Consider the following 18,484-nt stretch of genomic DNA (forward strand, 5'->3'; position numbering starts at 1 on the left):
CCCATATAGCTTCACCAGACAATCCCATGGAATATAAGACCATAAGACATAGGAGTGGAAGTAAGGCCATTCGGCCCATCAAGTCCACTCCGCCATTCAATCATGGCTGATGCGCATTTCAGCTCCACTTACCAGCGTTCTCCCCGTAGCCCTTAATTCCCCGAGACAACAAGAATCTATCAATCTCGGCCTTGAAGACATTTAGCATCCCGGCTTCCACTGCACTCCGTGGCAATGAATTCCACAGGCCCACCACTCTCTGGCTGAAGAAATGCCTCCGCATTTCTGTTCTGAAATGACCCCCTCTAATTCTAAGGCTGTGTCCACGGGTCCTAGTCTCCTCGTTTAACTGAAACAATTTCCTAGCATCCACCTTTTCCAAGCCATGTATTATTTTGTACGTCTCTATTAAGTCTCCCCTTAATCTTCTAAACTCCAACGAATACAATCCCAGTATCCTCAGCCGTTCCTCATATGTTAGACCTGTCATTCCAGGGATCATCCGTGTGAATCTCCGCTGGACACGTTCCAGTGCCAGTATGTCCTTCCTGAGGTGTGGGGACCAAAACTGGACACAGTACTCCAAATGGGGCCTAACCAGAGCTTTATAAAGTCTTAGTAGTACATCTCTGCTTTTATATTCCAACCCTCTTGAGATAAGAGACAACATTGCATTCGCTTTCTTAATCACGGACTCAACCTGCATGTTTACCTTTAGAGAATCCTGGACTAGCACTCCCAGATCCCTTTGTGCTTTGGCTTTATTAATTTTCTCACCATTTAGAAAGTAGTCTATGCTTTTATTCTTTTTGCCAAAGTGCAAGACCTCGCACTTGCTCACGTTAAATTCCATCAGCCATTTCCTGGACCACTCTCCCAACCTGTCAAGATCCTTCTGCAGCCTCCCCACTTCCTCAGTACTACCTGCCTGTCCACCTAACTTCGTATCATCGGCAAACTTCGCTAGAATGCCCCCGGTTCCCTCATCCAAATCGTTAATATATAATGCGAACAGCTGTGGCCCCAGCACTGAACCCTGCGGGACACCGCTCGTCACCGGCTGCCATTCTGAAAAAGAACCTTTTATCCCAACTCTCTGCCTTCTGTTAGACAGCCAATCCTCAATCCATCCCAGCAGCTCACCTCGAACACCATGGGCCCTCACCTTGCTCAGCAGCCTCCCGTGTGGCACCTTATCAAAGGCCTTTTGAAAGTCTAGATAGACCACATCCACTGGGTTTCCCTGGTCTAACCTACTTGTTACCTCTTCAAAAAATTCCAACAGGTTTGTCAGGCATGACCTCCCTTTACTAAATCCATGTTGACTTGTTCTAATCAGACTCTGCTCTTCCAAGAATTTAGAAACCTCATCCTTAATGATGGATTCTGGAATTTTACCAACAACCGAGGTTAAGCTGATTGGCCTATAATTTTCCATCTTTTGCCTTGATCCTTTCTTGAACAAGGGGGTTACAACAGCCATCTTCCAATCATCCGGGACCTTTCCTGACTCCAGTGACTCTTGAAAGATCTCAACCAATGCCTCTGCTATTTCCTCAGCCACCTCTCTCAGAACTCTAGGGTGTATCCCATCGGGGCCAGGAGATTTATCAATTTTAAGACTTTTTAACTTTTCTAGCACTATCTCTTTCGTAATGGCAACCATACTCAACTCAGCCCCGTGACACCCTTTAATTTTTGGGATATTACTCATTTCTTCCACTGTGAAGACTGACGCAAAGTACTTGTTAAGTTCTCCTGCTATTTCCTTATCTCCCATCACTAGGCTTCCTGCATCAGTTTGAAGTGGCCCAATGTCTACTTTTGCCTGTCGTTTGTTTCTTATGTACTGAAAGAAACTTTTACTATTATTTCTAATATTACTGGCTAGCCTACCTTCATATTTGATCCTCTCCTTTCTTATTACACTCTTTGTTATCCTCTGTTTGCTTTTGTATCCCTCCCAATCTTCTGATTTCCCACTGTTCTTAGCCACTTTATAGGATCTCTCTTTTTCTTTAATACATTTCCTGACTTCCTTTGTCAGCCAAGGTTGTCTAATCCCTCCCCGGTTAATCTTTCTTTTCTTGGGAATGAACCTCTGTACAGTGTCCTCAATTATACCTACAAACTCCTGCCATTTTTGCTCTACTGTCTTCCCGGTTAGCCTCTGCTTCCAGTCTATTTTAGTCAGTTCCTCTCTCATGCCCTCATAATTACCTTTATTCAACTGTAACACCATTACATCCGATTTTGCCTTCTCCCTTTCAAACTCCAGACTGAACTCTATCATATTATGGGTCGCTACTTCCTAAGGGTTCCCTTACTTTAAGATCTTTTATAGAGTCTGGTTCATTGCAAAGCACTAGGTCCAGAATAGCCTGCTCTCTTGTGGGCTCCATGACAAGCTGTTCCAAAAAGCCATCCTGTAAGCATTCCATGAATTCCCTTTCTTTAGATCCACTAACAACATTATTTACCCAGTCCACCTGCATATTGAAGTCTCCCATGATCAATGTAACCTTGCCTTTCTGACATGCCTTCTCTATTTCCCGGTACATGTTGCATCCCTGGTCCTGACCACTGTTAGGAGGTCTATACACAACTCCAATTATGTTTTTTTTTGCCTTTGTGGTTCCTCAATTCCACCCACACAGACTCCACATCATCCGACGCTATGTCATTCAATACCATAGATTTAATTTTGTTCTTAACTAACAAGGCAACCCCACCCCCTCTGCCCACCTCTCTGTCTTTTCGATAAGTTGAAAAACCATGGAGGTTTAACTGCCAGTCCTGACCCCCCTGTAACCAAGTCTCTGTGATGCCTACTACATCATAATCATTCACTATTATCTGTGCCATTAGTTCATCGGCTTTGTTATGTATGCTATGAGCATTCAGGTAAAGTGCCTTAATGCTAACTTCCTTATCATTAGAGATGTTGGAAGTCATATGTCCTAAGTTATCCTTGCTTTTTACTGCATTCTCAGTCTGCCTCAATTTTAAATCCGCCTGGAAACATTCTATCCTGCTGCTAATCTTGCCATTTACCTCCATACTCCCTGTTGCTTTCACTTTCCCTTCCCCCCAACTCAGAAGTTTAAAGTCCTACTGACCACCCTATTTATCCTCTTCGCTAGAGGATAAATATCCTCTCCAAGTATACCATGAGGTGTTCCCTAATCAAAAAATGTTACCACCCCACCCCCACCTCGTCTTCCCTGTTATCCTTTCTATTGCTTCTGTACCCCAGAACATTGAGCGATCAGTTCTATTCCTCCCACAGCATGTTTCTGTGATGACAATGATATCCCATTTCCACATTTCCATCCATGCTGGGTTCAGCTGCCAGATCTATCAGCCTCTTGCATTAAAATAAATGCAGTTTAATTCAATAATCTATCCTCATTCTCCAGCATAGAATACTTAACATGCTCTTTACTTTCTGTACCGGCCCTCAACATTCTCTCTTGTCTCACTGCTGCTTAGAGTCCCACCCCACTGTCAGAGAAGCTTAAATAATCCCGAGTAGCTCTAGCAAATCATCCTGCCATGATACTGGACCCCTTCAGTTCAGGTGCAACATGTCCCTTTTGTACAGGTCATTTCTGTCCTAGAAGTGGTCCCAATGGTTCAAAAATCTGAATCCTTGTCCCAGCTCCTCAGACATGCACTGATCTGCCCTTGCCTCTTATTGCTACTCTCAAGCACATGGCACAGGGAGTAATGCAGAGATTACTACCCATAATCTCCTGCCTAATTGCCTATATTCACTCTGTAGGACCTCATCCCTTTTTCTACATATATAATTGGTACTAATATGTGAAATGACTTGAAGCTCGCCATGCCCCCCCCCCCTTTGAGAATGTGCTGTAACCACAGGGAGTCATCCATGACCTTGGCTTTAGGGAGGCAACACACCATCATTCACAGCCGCAGAACTGCCTGTCTGTGCCCCTGGCTAGAGTCCCATAACAATTGCTTATTTGGATATGCCCATACCCTCTTTACAGGGAGAAAGTGAGCACTGTAGATGCTGGAGATCGCAGTCAAAGAATGTAGCGCTGGAAAGCACAGCCAGTCAGGCAGCATCCGAGGAGCAGGAGAATCGACAATTCAGGCATAAGCCCTTCATTAGGGATCTTCAATTCTCCTGCTCCTCAGCTGCTGCCTGAACGGCTGTACCTTTCCAGAACCACATTCTTATACCCTGCTTTTACAGCTGAGTGGTGCCAAAGATCTGCCCGCTGCTGGCACTTTCCCCTGAGAGTTATCCTCTTAACACTTTCCAAAACAAGATATTTGTTTAAGGGGGATAGCCACAGGAAACACCTGCACTCCCTGCCTCCCTCTCCTTGCAGCTCACCCATCTACCTGACTGCACTTAGTGTGACCACCTTCCTGAATCTACTATCTATCACATTTTCTGCCTCTAGACAACTCATTGCTTTTAACTACAGCTTCAATTGACCCATGCGATTGGAGGGGAGCTGCTGCCAGACACACTTCCTGCAGATATAGCCATCAGGGACACTCAACTGCTCCTTGATATCCCACATCTGACAGGAGAGCAGAACACCCCACTGACTGCCAGCTCTGCCCCTTTAATATATAGCAGACTTAGGGGAGAAGAAAGGGCTTAACTTTCCCTTACCTTGTCACAACATCCTTCTCAAAAAAAGGATAGTATTCACCTAGGCCTGTTATTAGATTTAACAAGCAGCACTTCAACCACAAAGCAGTCCCTTGCAAAAATGGCCAGACAAGGCATAACAATGCCTCCCTCCCACACACAGCTCAACTCACAGCATTTGCAGTCTTTTGCTGGTCACACCCTGTGCTATGAGACTTTAGGCCTTACTTTTATAGAATAAGGAGCGCCGTGTACAAGAATCAGATTTAACCAGTTCACTTAATTAGATTAAGTAGTTACAGCCCTAGGAGAGTTTGTTTAAAAACTTTCCTTAGGCCTAAAGAAAAGAAAATACAACCCTTAAATGTCTACCCTTCCCTTCCCTTCCCTTCCCTTCCCTTCTAGAATTTAAGAAGACAAAAGATTAAGATTTATACTCTTAAACTTCCACACTTAGCTGAACTACCTGCATTTGCACTTTTTTGACAGTCGCATTTTATGTTGATCACACCTACTTTCGTATCAAATGGGTTTGGTGGGAGAATAGCTTCAGACCTTGAAGGAGTAAGACTTGTGCAGTGATTGGAACCAGGTGGATCTCGTTGACTACAAGGTTCTTGATTGGCCAAGGTTAACAACCCCAATCAGGAAAGCCTGCGCTGTCTAAAATAACTGGGACATTAGAATCTCAGTTGAGGACTGATCATAAGCTAGCTAATGCACTTATAAAGTAAGGGGTGACATGGTTACGAGACTTGGCTTCTATGCCAATATTTCAGCTTGTAGGCCTCGGACTGGTTTCCATGTATGGATCTATAGCTCTGCGTGTGGGCTGAAAGCAATGCGTGATGTTATGTGAATTGAGCTTCAAATCCCAGGCTTCACTTTAGTGTATTGCAATGCATTTTTACTTTTCGGGAAAAACAAAGTGTAACAATTTTTTTTGAAAGAGTGCAATAACTTGGATTGTCAAATGCACAAGATTTGATTTTTCTCTGGAGAGCTTGAGTCCTTTATAATGGATTGTAAACTATTTATTCACACCTTTCTTTGATCTTGTGCTCTTAATGCAAATACTAAGATTCACTGAATTATAATGCTGTGTGACCAAGAAATAAAAAGTAACCAGGAGATTAGAATCTCCTTGGTTGATTCCCAGTGAACTGTGCACTAGTAAATAAAGGGAGACTTGGTGACGAGAACCAGCCTCTCTGCAGTTATTTCAGCAGTGACAAGAGTGTGAATTTTTTTTTCTGGGCACATGGTGTTGGGGCAAATGAAAAGCAATGAGTAATCTTCCGACTGCGTGTGGACCTGCAGCATTTTTGGTTATAAGAGGCTCCAGACACTAAAACCTTCCAAGAGTGGACGAAGTTGGTTAAGGAATATTACAACCCTGAACCTCCACTAATCCTGAGATGCTTTCTGTTTTAGTCAGCTGTTAGAGAACTGGGGGAATCGTATCAGGATTTTTGATGAGGTTATGATGGTTGGCAGAGGCCTGTGATTTTGGGTTAACCCTGAATAAGATGATGAAGCATCATTTGGTATGTGGGATTAATGACGTAACTATGCAGAAGTGCCTACTCGCTGAAGCCTACCTGGACTTCAAACAGGAACCACATTAGAAAATGGAAGAAGTGGAGCATGGCAATCACACAGCATCCCAATGGAAGAGGACACCCTCACCTGCCCAACTGAGCTTGGGGAACACCACTTGAGTGTAGGCAATCAGAGAGCTTCAGGGTACGTCCTGAGCAGAGGGACCCTAGGCCAACTCACAGCAGAACTCCACCACAGTCATCCAAGGATTTCCAAGGTAAAAATGGTGGCAAAAGGCTGTGTGTGATGGTCAGGCTTGGATGCTGTCATTTATTCCACAAGCAGCAAGAGTCCCAACACTGATCTCAGCAGAACTCCACTGAACACAGGTCTCCAGTCACAGGAACCTGGGGCAGCGGTGGGGCAGTGCCCAGAGTGCTAATAAGGACAAAACTTGCCACCAGCAACACCCCCACATTCATGGGAATGGTTGGATAAATCTTGGACTCTTTTATGGGCTCAATATTCCTGGTCATTGTGGATACCCATTCAAAGTGGGCATAACGTTCTTCTGGCAAACTCAGAGATGATAATTGAGAGGCTGTGAGCATCATTCCAAATACATGGACTCCCAGAAGTATTGGTCGCTGATAATGGGACATCATTTACCAGCAGGAATTGAATATTTCCTAAAGTCTAATGGCATTCAGCACATAAGGAAAGCTCTACACTATCCATCGTCCAACAGTCTAGCAGAAGGACTGGTCCAAACATTGAAGGCAGGCTTAAAGAAACAGTGTCACTTGACACCAAACTATCCCAGTTCCTGTTCAATTATAGGACCACACCACACCACATGCAACAACAGGGATAGCTCCAGCAGAGTTACTGATGGGGAGAAGACTCCACACCAGGATAAACCTGATATTTCCAGACCTGAGGGGGTGAGTGAGATGGCAGCAGGAATGCCAATGCTGGCCAAATGCCTCCTACATTCAAGTCAATGTAACTTATTTATACCACAAGCAGCAAGAGTCCCAACACTGATCTCAGCAGAACTCCACTGAACACAGGTCACAGGAACACCCTTTGCTTCCTGCCACTCAGCCAATTTTGAATCCAATTAATCAAATTTTCTTGGATCCCATGAGCTTATACCTTCACTACCAGTATCCTATGCAGGGCTCTTTCAAAAGCATTAGTGAAGTCCAAGTAGACTATGTCAAATGCATGCCTATGTCAGTCCTGATCAGTGCAAGACAAAAAGCTTGAAAGTGAAATTTTCTTTTTGCAAAATTTTCATTCTGTTACACATAGCATTTATCATAGAATTTCAGAATTGGTATGGTGCAGAAAAAGGTTAATCCAAAGCTTATGCCTGCAGCAGCTCTTCGAACAATGTTACCTAGAGCCAGCCTCCTGTTTTTTCCACTTACGCTTGCACTTTATTTCTATTAATTTAGAGTTCTCTTGAATGTCTCAACTGAATCTGACTCCTCCATATTTCTAGGCAGTGTATTGCGCAGCCTAACTGCTTGCTATATGGAAAAATAAATTTTCTCACTTCTTTTCATCAATTGCTTCTTTGCACATTTCTTTAAACCTATGCCCTCCCATCTTTTCCTCATAGAAGTGAGAACAGCTTCACCCCATCTACTCTATCCAGCCTGTTCGTGCTTTGAAAACTTCTATCAAATCTCCTGTCAGCCATCTTCTCTCCAAAGAGAACAGTCCCAGCTTCTTCAATCTCTCCTCATAACTGAAGTTTCTCATTCCTGAAATCAATCTTGTAAATTGCCTCCACGTTCTCTTCATTGCATTTATATCTTTCTGATGTGGCACTCACAGCTATACACAATTATTCAGCTGAGATAGAACAAGCACCTTAAGCAAGTTCAATTTCATCTCCTTGTTCCTGTAATCCATGCCCCTATTAATAAATATCAGAAATAAACAAGGATTCCAATACTGACCCATGGAGAACTCCACTAACCCTAATCTTCCTCTAGACTAAAAATTATGTATTGAACATTACTTTGTTTCCTATCACTTGGTATCTTTACTCAGCGAGTCGTGTGTTCATGGAATGCCCTGCCAGTAGCAGTGGTGGACTCTCCCTCATTATGGGCATTTAATTGGATAGGCATATGGAGGATAGTGGGCTAGTGTAGGTTAGGTGGGCTTGGATCGGCGCAACATCGAGGGCCGAAGGGCCTGTACTGCGCTGTATTCTTCTATGTTCTATGTTCTATGTATACAATGGGTGTATATGTGCACATCAGACAGTATCCATATTTCCTACATATGCATCAGATTTCAGTCTAATTAGATTGACTTACCTCTAGGACCGAACATGTAGTCTATTAACACATTCACATGTCTGTCTAACGATTCCATTTGGTTCTGAAATAAATATTCAAATCACTTTAGTTTTATGTATAATATTATACGTCCAGCCATAAAACCTTAGCTGCTAACTTTACTTCACTTCAGCTGCCTAATTCTAATCACCCTAGATATTTTAACACTAACAGTAAAATTCAATTTTGATAAGTCTTAACCATACTGTTTCATTGATCAACTGGCTGGGATCCCTGTGAATGTTTAAAATGCATACTATCGTTATTATATTATACATTTATATTCATTTGAAAGCAGTATTCTATTAACTGGGATCCTTGGTGACACAAACATCCTGTTAATATAAGCTACAGCAGATATATGTTTAACATTTAATTTAGTTCCAGTTCATTTGAAGATCAGATAAACAAAAGGACGCATCAAGTCATTTCAAATAAATCTTTTGAAAAATACCTTGCATTTATATAATTCCTTACTATGTCCTCATCATAGCCAAAAATCCAAAACAACAGAGTTTATCATTCTACTATACCGTTTCATGTTCAATGTAGAACTTGTTTGAAACTAGTTACATGTGCAGTTAAACTCTTTATTTCTATCAATTGCTATACAGTAGCGGTAACCAGGTCCAGTACTGAAGCAAAGGCACCTGTACAAACAGATACAGTGACATAATAAGTGATCTTACAGAATGAGTAACCCAGAAGACTGGGCTAATAAACTAGATATGAATTGAAGTCCTACCAGGGTAAAGAGGGGAATTTGAATTCAGTTAATTCCCCCCTAAAATGATCTTGCATGCCTCAAAGAATCAAATGTCTATGAGCAAGAGCAAGTATAATGAAACTGAATGGACCACTTAGCATCAACCGTAACAAAATCAGACAGCTCAAGCAGCATTACTATTAATAACTGTTGACTTGTGGCAAAATTGGCACAGTTGCCTCACACATAGTCAACTGACAGCTTGACATAGTTGTAGTTACATAATTATGGCTGTTGCCAAATTGAGAGCCGTGCCAGCCCTTCAACATAGTCTATCATTCAATGAGATCAATAACTGAACTGCGATAGATCTCCGTATAACCACTTTTGTTCCATATTCCATTGCAAATCCCACAATACTTTTAGATATCAAAAACCTATCAATTTTAGATCCAAAGTACGAAACTCCATCTTTGCTATCCCTGGGTTTGGCTTGCCCACCAAGGTGAAAACACTTTGCTAAATAGTAGAGGAGGAGTGTTTCTTGGAGTCTTCAACATTGATTCAGCTCGATGAAGACTTAGGGCATCAAGTCAAGGGAACCTTATTTGACTTCCATTTATCATCTTCCCTCAGCTAATGAATCAATAATCCTGTAGGGTGAGAACATCTTAGAAGAAGCACTGTAGGCACAAAATGTTCTCTGAGTAAAGGATGTCAATGTCCATGACCAAGAGTGGCTCAATAAGCCCACTGATGAGCAAACTGACTGTGTCTGGAAGCTCGTGGACCTTCAGTGTTGGGATGACTGTCTCTTTAATTTGGGTTTCTTCCTCCAAAGTTTCAGAGGTGTTCCCTATCTCTTCCCCAGTTTCAGATGTATAGCCTCTCCAAATCTGTTCCAATGTTTGTCATCCCTAAGGTTCTGAGGATGCCTGAGTGGTTAGACAGCTGTTGAGTTCTCAACAAGTGTCACTGGACTTGAAACATTAACTCTGATCTTTCTCCACAGATGCTGCCAGACCTGCTGCTTAGTTTCTCCAGCAATTTCTGTTTTTTTGGGTCAGCCAGACATACCTGGGCATAGAATGGTACAGAATAAGCCACCACATGGATGTTCCTTTAGCCAAAGCTGTCAGTGTTTGTGTTGGCACATTGTTGGGCACATATTCACTTAGAGTCTGGAATGGATTAAAATCAGAAATCTTTATCACCAGCATGCAGGGACACACTGACAACTGTCAAACATCAATGGTAGTAACAGATTTTATGAAAAAATATTATTACCATTCCATTTCTAGGTCAAAAGGGGGGTCAAAACTGAAAGAACAATGGAAGCCATCATCTGAAATAAAAACAGAAGTTGCTGGAAAATCTCAGCAGGTCTGGTAGCCTCTGTGGAGGGAAATCAGAGTTAATGTTTTGGGTCCAATGACCCTTCTTCAGGACATTCTGATTGATTACAAAAAGTGAATTACATAATCAAGTCAAGAATTAGGATGACTGGGTCAGGGAATTGTTCACATTTGGGCCAAACTGGTCCTCTGTACAATAAAGTATTCCTTATTTATAACATTTTTAACAATGACAAAACATTTCAACTTGAATAATACACTTTCAAGAAAATTCATCTTTTCCATACAGCGTGTTAAATTCTATATGATTATAATGAACTTAATATTTACAAAACACATTAAAGACTTACAGCCAAAGGCAAAAATATGTCAAATTGGAATTAACAAAATATTCAATTAATATAAATATTGTTTACTATGTTTTACTAGGTTTCGCAATAAATTTTCAATACTCCTGATTTACAGTATAAAAAAAAGGACATAGAACATTACAGCACAGTGCAAGCACTTCGGCCCTTGATGTTGTGCTGACCTGTGAAACCAATCTAAAGCCCATCTAACCTAAACTATTCCATTTTCATCCATGTGTTTAACTAATGACTGTTTAAATGTACTTAATATTGGCAAGTCCACTACTGTTGCAGGCCTTTACTACTCTCTGAGTAAAGAACCTGACATCTGTCACCCCTCAGTTTAAAGCTATGTCCCCTCATGCTAGCCGTCATCATCTGAGGAAAAAGACTCTCACTGTCCACCCAATCTAATCTTCGGATTATCTTGTATACCTCTATTAAACTGCCTCTTAACCTTCTAACGAAAACAGCCTCATTTCCCTTACCTTTCCTCATAAGGCCTTCCCTCCATACCAGGCAACATCCTGGTAAATGTCCTCTGCACCCTTTCCAATGCTTCCACATCCTTCCTGACCAGAACTGTACGTGACACTCCAACTGCAGCCGCACCGTGGATTTGTACAGCTGCAACATGACCTCATGGTTCCGAAACTCAATCCCTTGACCAATAAAAGCTAACATACCGTACGCCTTCTTAACAACCCTATCAACCTGGATGGCAACTTTCAGGGGTCTATGCACATGGACACGGAGATCTCTCTGCCCATCCACACTACCAAGAATCTTATCATTAGCCCAGTACTCAGTATTCCTATTACTCCTTCCAAAGTGAATCACCTCACACTTTTCTTCATGAAACTCCATTTGCCACCTCTCAGCCCAGCTCTGCAGTTTATCTATGTCCCTCTGTAACCTGCAACATCCTTCTGCACTATCCACAACTCCAACGGCTTTAGTGTCTTCCGTAACTTTACTCACCCATTCTTCTACACCCTCATCTAGGTCATTTACAAAAATGACAAACAGCAGTGGCCCCAAAACAGATCCTTGCAGTACACCACTAGTAAGTGAACTCCACGATGAACATTTCCTATCAACCACCTTCTTTCAGCTAGTTAATTTCTGATCCATACCACTAAATCACCCTCAATCCCATGTCTCCATATTTTCTGCCATAGCCTACTGTGGGGAATCTTATCAAATACTTTACTAAAATCCCTATACACCACATCAATCGCTTTACCCTCATCCACCTGAATCAATGAACTCAATAAGATTTGTGAGGCTTGACCTCCCCTTCACAAAACTGTTAACTATCTCGAATCAAATTATTCCTGTCTTGATTATTATAAATCCAATCTCTTCTAATCCTTTTCAAAACTTTGCCCACAACCAAAGTAAGGCTCACTGGTCTATAATTACCAAGGTTGTCTCTATTCCCCTTCTTGAACAAGGGAATAACATTTGCCATCCTCCAGTCTTGTAGCACTATTCCTGTAGATAATGACGACATAAAGATCAAAGCCAAAGTCTCTGCAATCTCCTCCCTGGCTTCCTAGAGAATCCTAGGATATTTCATCCTTGCTTGACAGTTACATACTTATCAAGGACACGCAGTAGCTATTCCTTGAATAAGATCCACATCTCAATTGTGCCCATCGCTCACAGTTTCCTTTCCCATCCTATGCATCCTAAATTTCACCCAATCACATCATAATTGCCTTTCCCCTAGCTATAAATCTTGCCTTGTGGTATATACCTATCCCTTTCCATTGCTAAAGTAAACGTAACTGAATTGTGGTCACTTTCACCAAAGTGCTCACCTACCTCCAAATCTAACACCTGGCCTGGTTCATTCCAAGTCCAGTGTGGCCTCGCCCCTTGTTGGCCTGTCTACATACTATATCAGGAAACCATCCTGCACACATTGGACAAAAACTGACCCATCTAAAGTACTCGAACTATAGCATTTCCAGTCAATATTTAAAATGATTAAGTCCCTCATAACAACTACCCTGTTACTTTTGCTCCTATCCAGAATCATCATCTTTGCTATCCTTTCCTCTACATTGCTGGAACTTTTTGGAGGCCTATAGAAAACTCCCAACAGGGTGGTCTCTCCTTTCCTGTTTCTAACCTCAGCCCATACTACCTCAGTAGACTCATCCTTATCAAACATCCTGACACTGTAATACTGTCTTTGACTAACAATGCCACACGTCACCCATAAACCAGTCCAGGCCAAGGTGAGTGAACAGACCATAAACCACTAGAGGCCAAGGTGAGTGAACAGACCATAAACCAGTCCAGGCCAAGGTGAGTGAACAGACCATAAACCAGTCCAGGCCAAGATAAGTGAACAGATCATAAACTAGTACAGGCCAAGGTGAGTGAAGTGCAATCATGGACTACATATCAGCATTCAGATGCATTAGACAAATTTACACTGGGATACAAATCCAAGGATTGAAGAAGACATGTTACATGCACTTGAAATGTATTCATGTGGTGCCCAGGCATGGACCAGGAAGGAGGTAAGTTATAGTCACTGACATTGTGTTGTACACAACATAACCACAAGAAAAGGCATTTGCGTGGGAAACCAACCTCAACACAAGGGCACTTGGGAAAATTTGCAGATCAACTTTACAGGGTCCTTATCTAAGTGCAAGGAGAATGCTTACTTCTTGGTGATGATAGGTCAATTCATTAAGTGAATCAAAACACTTATGATCAGGAAGTACACTGCAGATACAGATCACTAGATACGGAGAGGAAGTGACACTGTGGTTATGGCTACCCTTGCAGATTCTAGTCAAGGGACCCACTTTACAGACAAGCTTGTGAAAAGTACATTAAAATTTCTGGGAGTCAAGCAGAATTTCACACACCGCACAACCAGTGGTGCTCAGGGGTGGTACAACACATGAATCCAACTAAAAGACATCCAATTGAAAGGCCATTGCAATATCACTGAGATTATTGGCTATTCCCAACTGAACAACCAAATTGATCCTTTATGAACTAATGACTGAGGTTACAAGGCTCCAGAGGGTTTCATAATAGGGATCATTGAAAGAAGATTGATGAAAGATAAGATTACAGACTATGATATGGAACTATGTAAGCAGCTCTGAGTTTTAATGACAAAAGTAATGCAGCAGCAGAAGCTCCTGGCAAAGCTCCAAACTGAGGTGTGAATTTAAATAACCATTCAAATAATTCATGAGGTCAAAGGAAAAGCAATAGCGAAAGTGACCCCAGCCAAGCCAGGATTGGCCTTCCCCTGGTCACTGCCTTACACAATGTTGATGATTTGCTTATGCTTAAACATGTGGTGAGGGGGTATGGAATCAACACGACTTGAAATAACTTCACAGAGGCTGGCATTCATTCAACCAAGCAACCCTTTATTTACACGTGGACAGTTCTTGACACCGACCCAGCTCGCTCAGAGCCAGCTCTCAGAGTGAACAAGATGTCTGAAATTCCTGTTTATATGTAATTCCTCTCTTCAAGAAAGGAAATAGGGAAATCCCCGGCAATTACAGACCAGTCAGTCTCACATCTGTCATCTGCAAGGTGTTAGAAAGGATTCTGAGAGATAGTATTTATGACCATCTGGAAGAGCATGGCTTGATTAAATGCAGTCAGCACGGCTTTGTGAGGGGCAGGTCATGCCTCACAAATCTTATGTAGTTCTTTGAGGATGTTACTAAACACGTTGATGAGGGTCGAGCAGTGGATGTGGTGTATATGGACTTCAGCAAGGCATTTGATAAGGTTCCCCATGGTAGGCTCGTTCAGAAGGTCAGGAGGAATGGGATACAGGGAAATTTAGCTGTCTGGATACAGAATTGGCTGGTTGACAGAAGACAGCGAGTGGTAGTGGAAGGAAAGTACTCTAGGAGAAAGTGAGGACTGCAGATGCTGGAGATCAGAGCTGAAAAATGTGTTGCTGGAAAAGCACAGCAGGTCAGGCAGCATCCAAGGAGCAGGAGAATCGACGTTTCGGGCATAAGGAAAGTATTCTGCCTGGAAGTCAGTGGTGAGTGGTGTCCCACAGGGCTCTGTTCTAGGGCATCTACTCTTTGTAATTTTTATTAATGACTTGGATAAGGAGATTGAAGGATGGGTTAGCAAGATGTCATTGACAGTATAGAGGACTGTTGTAGGCTGCAGCATGACATTGACAGGATGCAGAGATGGGCTGAGAGGTGGCAGATGGAGTTCAACCTGTATAAATGTGAAGTGATGCATTTTGGAAGGTCGAACTTGAAAGTTGAGTACAGGATTAAAGACAGGATTCTTGGCAATGTGGAGGAACAGCGGGATCTTGGTGTGCAGGTACATAGTTACCTTAAAATTGCCACCCAAGTGGACAGGGTTGTTAAGAAAGCATATGGTGTTTTGGCTTTCATTAACAGGGGGACTGAGTTTAAGAGCCGTGAGATCTTGTTGCAGCTTTCTATGTTCTATGTTCTATAAAACTTTGGTTTGACTGCACTTGGAATACTGTGTCCAGTTCTGGTCACCCTTATTATAAGAAAGATGTGGATGCTTTAGAGAGGGTTCAGAGGAGGTTTACCAGGATGCTGCCTGGAATGGAGGGCTTATCTTATTAAGAGAGATTGACTGAACTCGGACTTTTTTCATTGGAAAAAAAGAAGGAAGAGAGGGGACCTAATTGAGGCATACAAGATAATGAGAGGAATAGATAGAGTTGATAGCCAGAGACTTTTTCCCAGGGCAGAAATTGTTAACACGAGGGGTCATAGTTTTAAGCTATTTGGCGGAAAGTATAGAGGGGATGTCAGAGGAGGGTTCTTTACACAGAGAGTTGTTAGAGCATGGAATGCATTGCCAGCAGCAATTGTGGAAGCAAGGTCATTGGGGACATTTAAGAGACTCCTGGACGTGCATATGGTCACAGAAATTCGAGGGTTCATACATTAGGTTTACCTTACATGAGAATCAATGGTCGGCACAACATCGTGGGCTGAAGGGCCTGTTTTGTGCTGTACTGTTATACGTTCTATATGTTCTTATGTTCTGTATCTATCAGCCAGGGCTCCCTGATTGGGTCAGATTAATAGCCCCAATCAGGCAGCTCATCTTCTACGAAGTCCACCTGGCTGACTTTGTAACAATCAAGCCAACCCTCCCCATCTGGTTCTTTTCTCTGTAGCTGCTCCTGGGGCATTTTAGCTCTGGGTCAGTCAGGTTCCTCCAATTCGGCCCCTGATACCGGCAGCGTGTAATGCAGAGTAGCTCACTTCTTGCGCCTGGAGAATCAGCACGGTGGCACAGTGGTTAGCACTGCTGCCTCACAGCGCCATAAACCCGGGTTCAATTCCCACCTCAGGCGACTGACTGTGTGGAGTTTGCACATTCTCTCCAATCTGCGTGGGTTTCCTCAGGGTGCTCTGGTTTCCTCCCACAGTCCAAAAATGTGCAGGGGAATGGGTCTGGGTGGGTTGGTGTGGACCTGTTGGGCTGAAGGGCCTGTTTCCACAATGTAAGTAATCTAATCATAAGAAATTTATTCTCTTCTTCAGGTGGCAAAGGTGTCAGGGTGGCAACGTCGTGGGCGGCACGGTGGCACAGTGGTTAGCACTGCTGCCTCACAGTGCCAGAGATCCGGGTTCAATTCCCTCCTCAGGTGACTGACTGTGTGGAGTTTGCACATTCTCCCCGTGTCTGCGTGGGTTTCCTCCGGGTGCTCCGGTTTCCTCCCACAATCCAAAAGATGTGCAGGTCAGGTGAATTGGCCATGCTAAATTGCCCGTGGTGTTAGGTTAGGGGTAAATGTAGGGGTAGGGGTATGGGTGGGTTGCGCTTCGGCGGGTCGGTGTGGACTTGTTGGGCCGAAGGGCCTGTTTCCACACTGTAAGTAATCTAATCTAAAAAAAACGTCCACTGTATCCATCTCAGACTCCAAGGTATATTCGACGATTGATAGACAGGGAGATCCCACAGGTTCCAGGACAGTCAGTAACGCTGTCAAAGAGCTAGGAATGTTTTGCTCCCAGTGTTTACAAGTTTGAAATTTATATAGTCCACATGCTTGTTCAGCATTGTCACTCGAACCTTACATTACTGGACCTGACATCGCATTGACCATGTAGGGCCATTCCCATGGCTGTTACACTAAACTTTGTCCCCTGAGGTAAAGGGTTCATCTCGCTTAGTGCAGTCTTGTATTAGGCATTATCATTCCTGATGCCATTTCACACTCTCCACCAGGTCAGTAGGAGGATCAGATTTAGAACGTAGAACATAGAACATTACCGCACAGTATAGGCCCTTCGGACCTCGATGTTGCACCAACCTGTGAAATCAATCTGAAATCCATCTAACCTGCACTCTCTCTTTTTCATCCATATGCTTATCCAATGACAATTTAAATGCCCTTAAAGTTGACGAGTCCACTCCTGTTAAGGCAGTGCATTCCACACCCCTACTATTCTTTGAGTAAAGGAACTCATCTGACATCTGTCCTATATCTATCACCCCTCAATTTAAAGCTATGTTGCCTCGTGCTCGCCATCACAATCCAAGGAAAAAAGCTTTCACTGTCCACCCTATCTAACTCTCTGATTATCTTATATGTCTCAATTAGGTCATCTCTCAACCTTCTTCTCTCTAATAATAACAGCCCCAAGTCCCTCAGCCTTTCCGCGTTAGATCTTCCCTCCATACCAGGCAACATCCTAGTAAATCTCCTCTGAACCCTTTCTAAAGCTTCCACGTCCTTCCGATAATGCATCCATCAGAACTGTACGTATTACTCCAAGTGCAGCTGCACCAGAGTTTTGTACACCTGCAGCATGACCTTGTGGCTCCGAAACTCAATCCTTCTACCAATAAAAGCTAATATACCATATGCCTTCTTAACAACCCTATCAACCTAGGTGGCAACTTTCAGGAATCTATGTACATGGACACCGAGATCTCTCTGCTCATCTACACTACCAAGAATCTTATCATTAGCCCAGTACTTTTTATTCTTATTGCTCCTTCCAAAGTGATCACCTCACACTTTTCTGCATTAAGCTCCATTTGCCACCTCTCAGCCCAGTTCTGCAGCCTATTTATGTCCCTCTGTAACCTGCAACATCCTTTGGCACTTTCCATACCTCCACCAACCTTAGTGTCATCCGCAAATTTACTAACCCATCCTTCTACGCCCTCATCCAGGTCATTTATATAAATGAAAAACAACAGTGGACCCAAAGCAGATGCTTTCAGTACAGCATTGGTAACTGAGCTGCAGGATGAACATTTCCCATCAACTACCACCCTCTGTCTTCTTTCAGCTAGCCAATTTCTGATCCAAACCACTAAATCGCCTTCAATCCCATGCCTCCGTATTTTCTGCAATAGCCTATCCTGGGAACCTTATCAAACACCTTACTGAAATCCATATACACCACATCAACCCCTTTACCCTCATCCACCTGTTTGGTCACCATCTCAAAGGACTCAATAAGGTTTGTGAGGCACATCCTACCCTTCATAAAACCATGTTG

General features: G+C 42.9%; 1 protein-coding gene across 1 annotated transcript in view; it reads right to left on the bottom strand.

The window, feature by feature from the left end:
- Positions 1-18,484, bottom strand: part of elovl2 (ELOVL fatty acid elongase 2) — a 198,171-nt gene that overhangs the window by 75,735 nt on the left and 103,952 nt on the right. The window contains exon 2 of the mRNA XM_043719004.2: positions 8,518-8,581. Within this exon, the coding sequence (XP_043574939.2) occupies positions 8,518-8,581 (64 nt within the window). The remainder of the gene's footprint in view (positions 1-8,517; positions 8,582-18,484) is intronic.

Source organism: Chiloscyllium plagiosum, unplaced genomic scaffold (genome assembly GCF_037043375.1).
Source record: "Chiloscyllium plagiosum isolate Xiang-an unplaced genomic scaffold, Cpla_swu_hap1 HiC_scaffold_34, whole genome shotgun sequence".
In the NCBI taxonomy this organism is placed as follows: Eukaryota; Metazoa; Chordata; class Chondrichthyes; order Orectolobiformes; family Hemiscylliidae; genus Chiloscyllium; species Chiloscyllium plagiosum.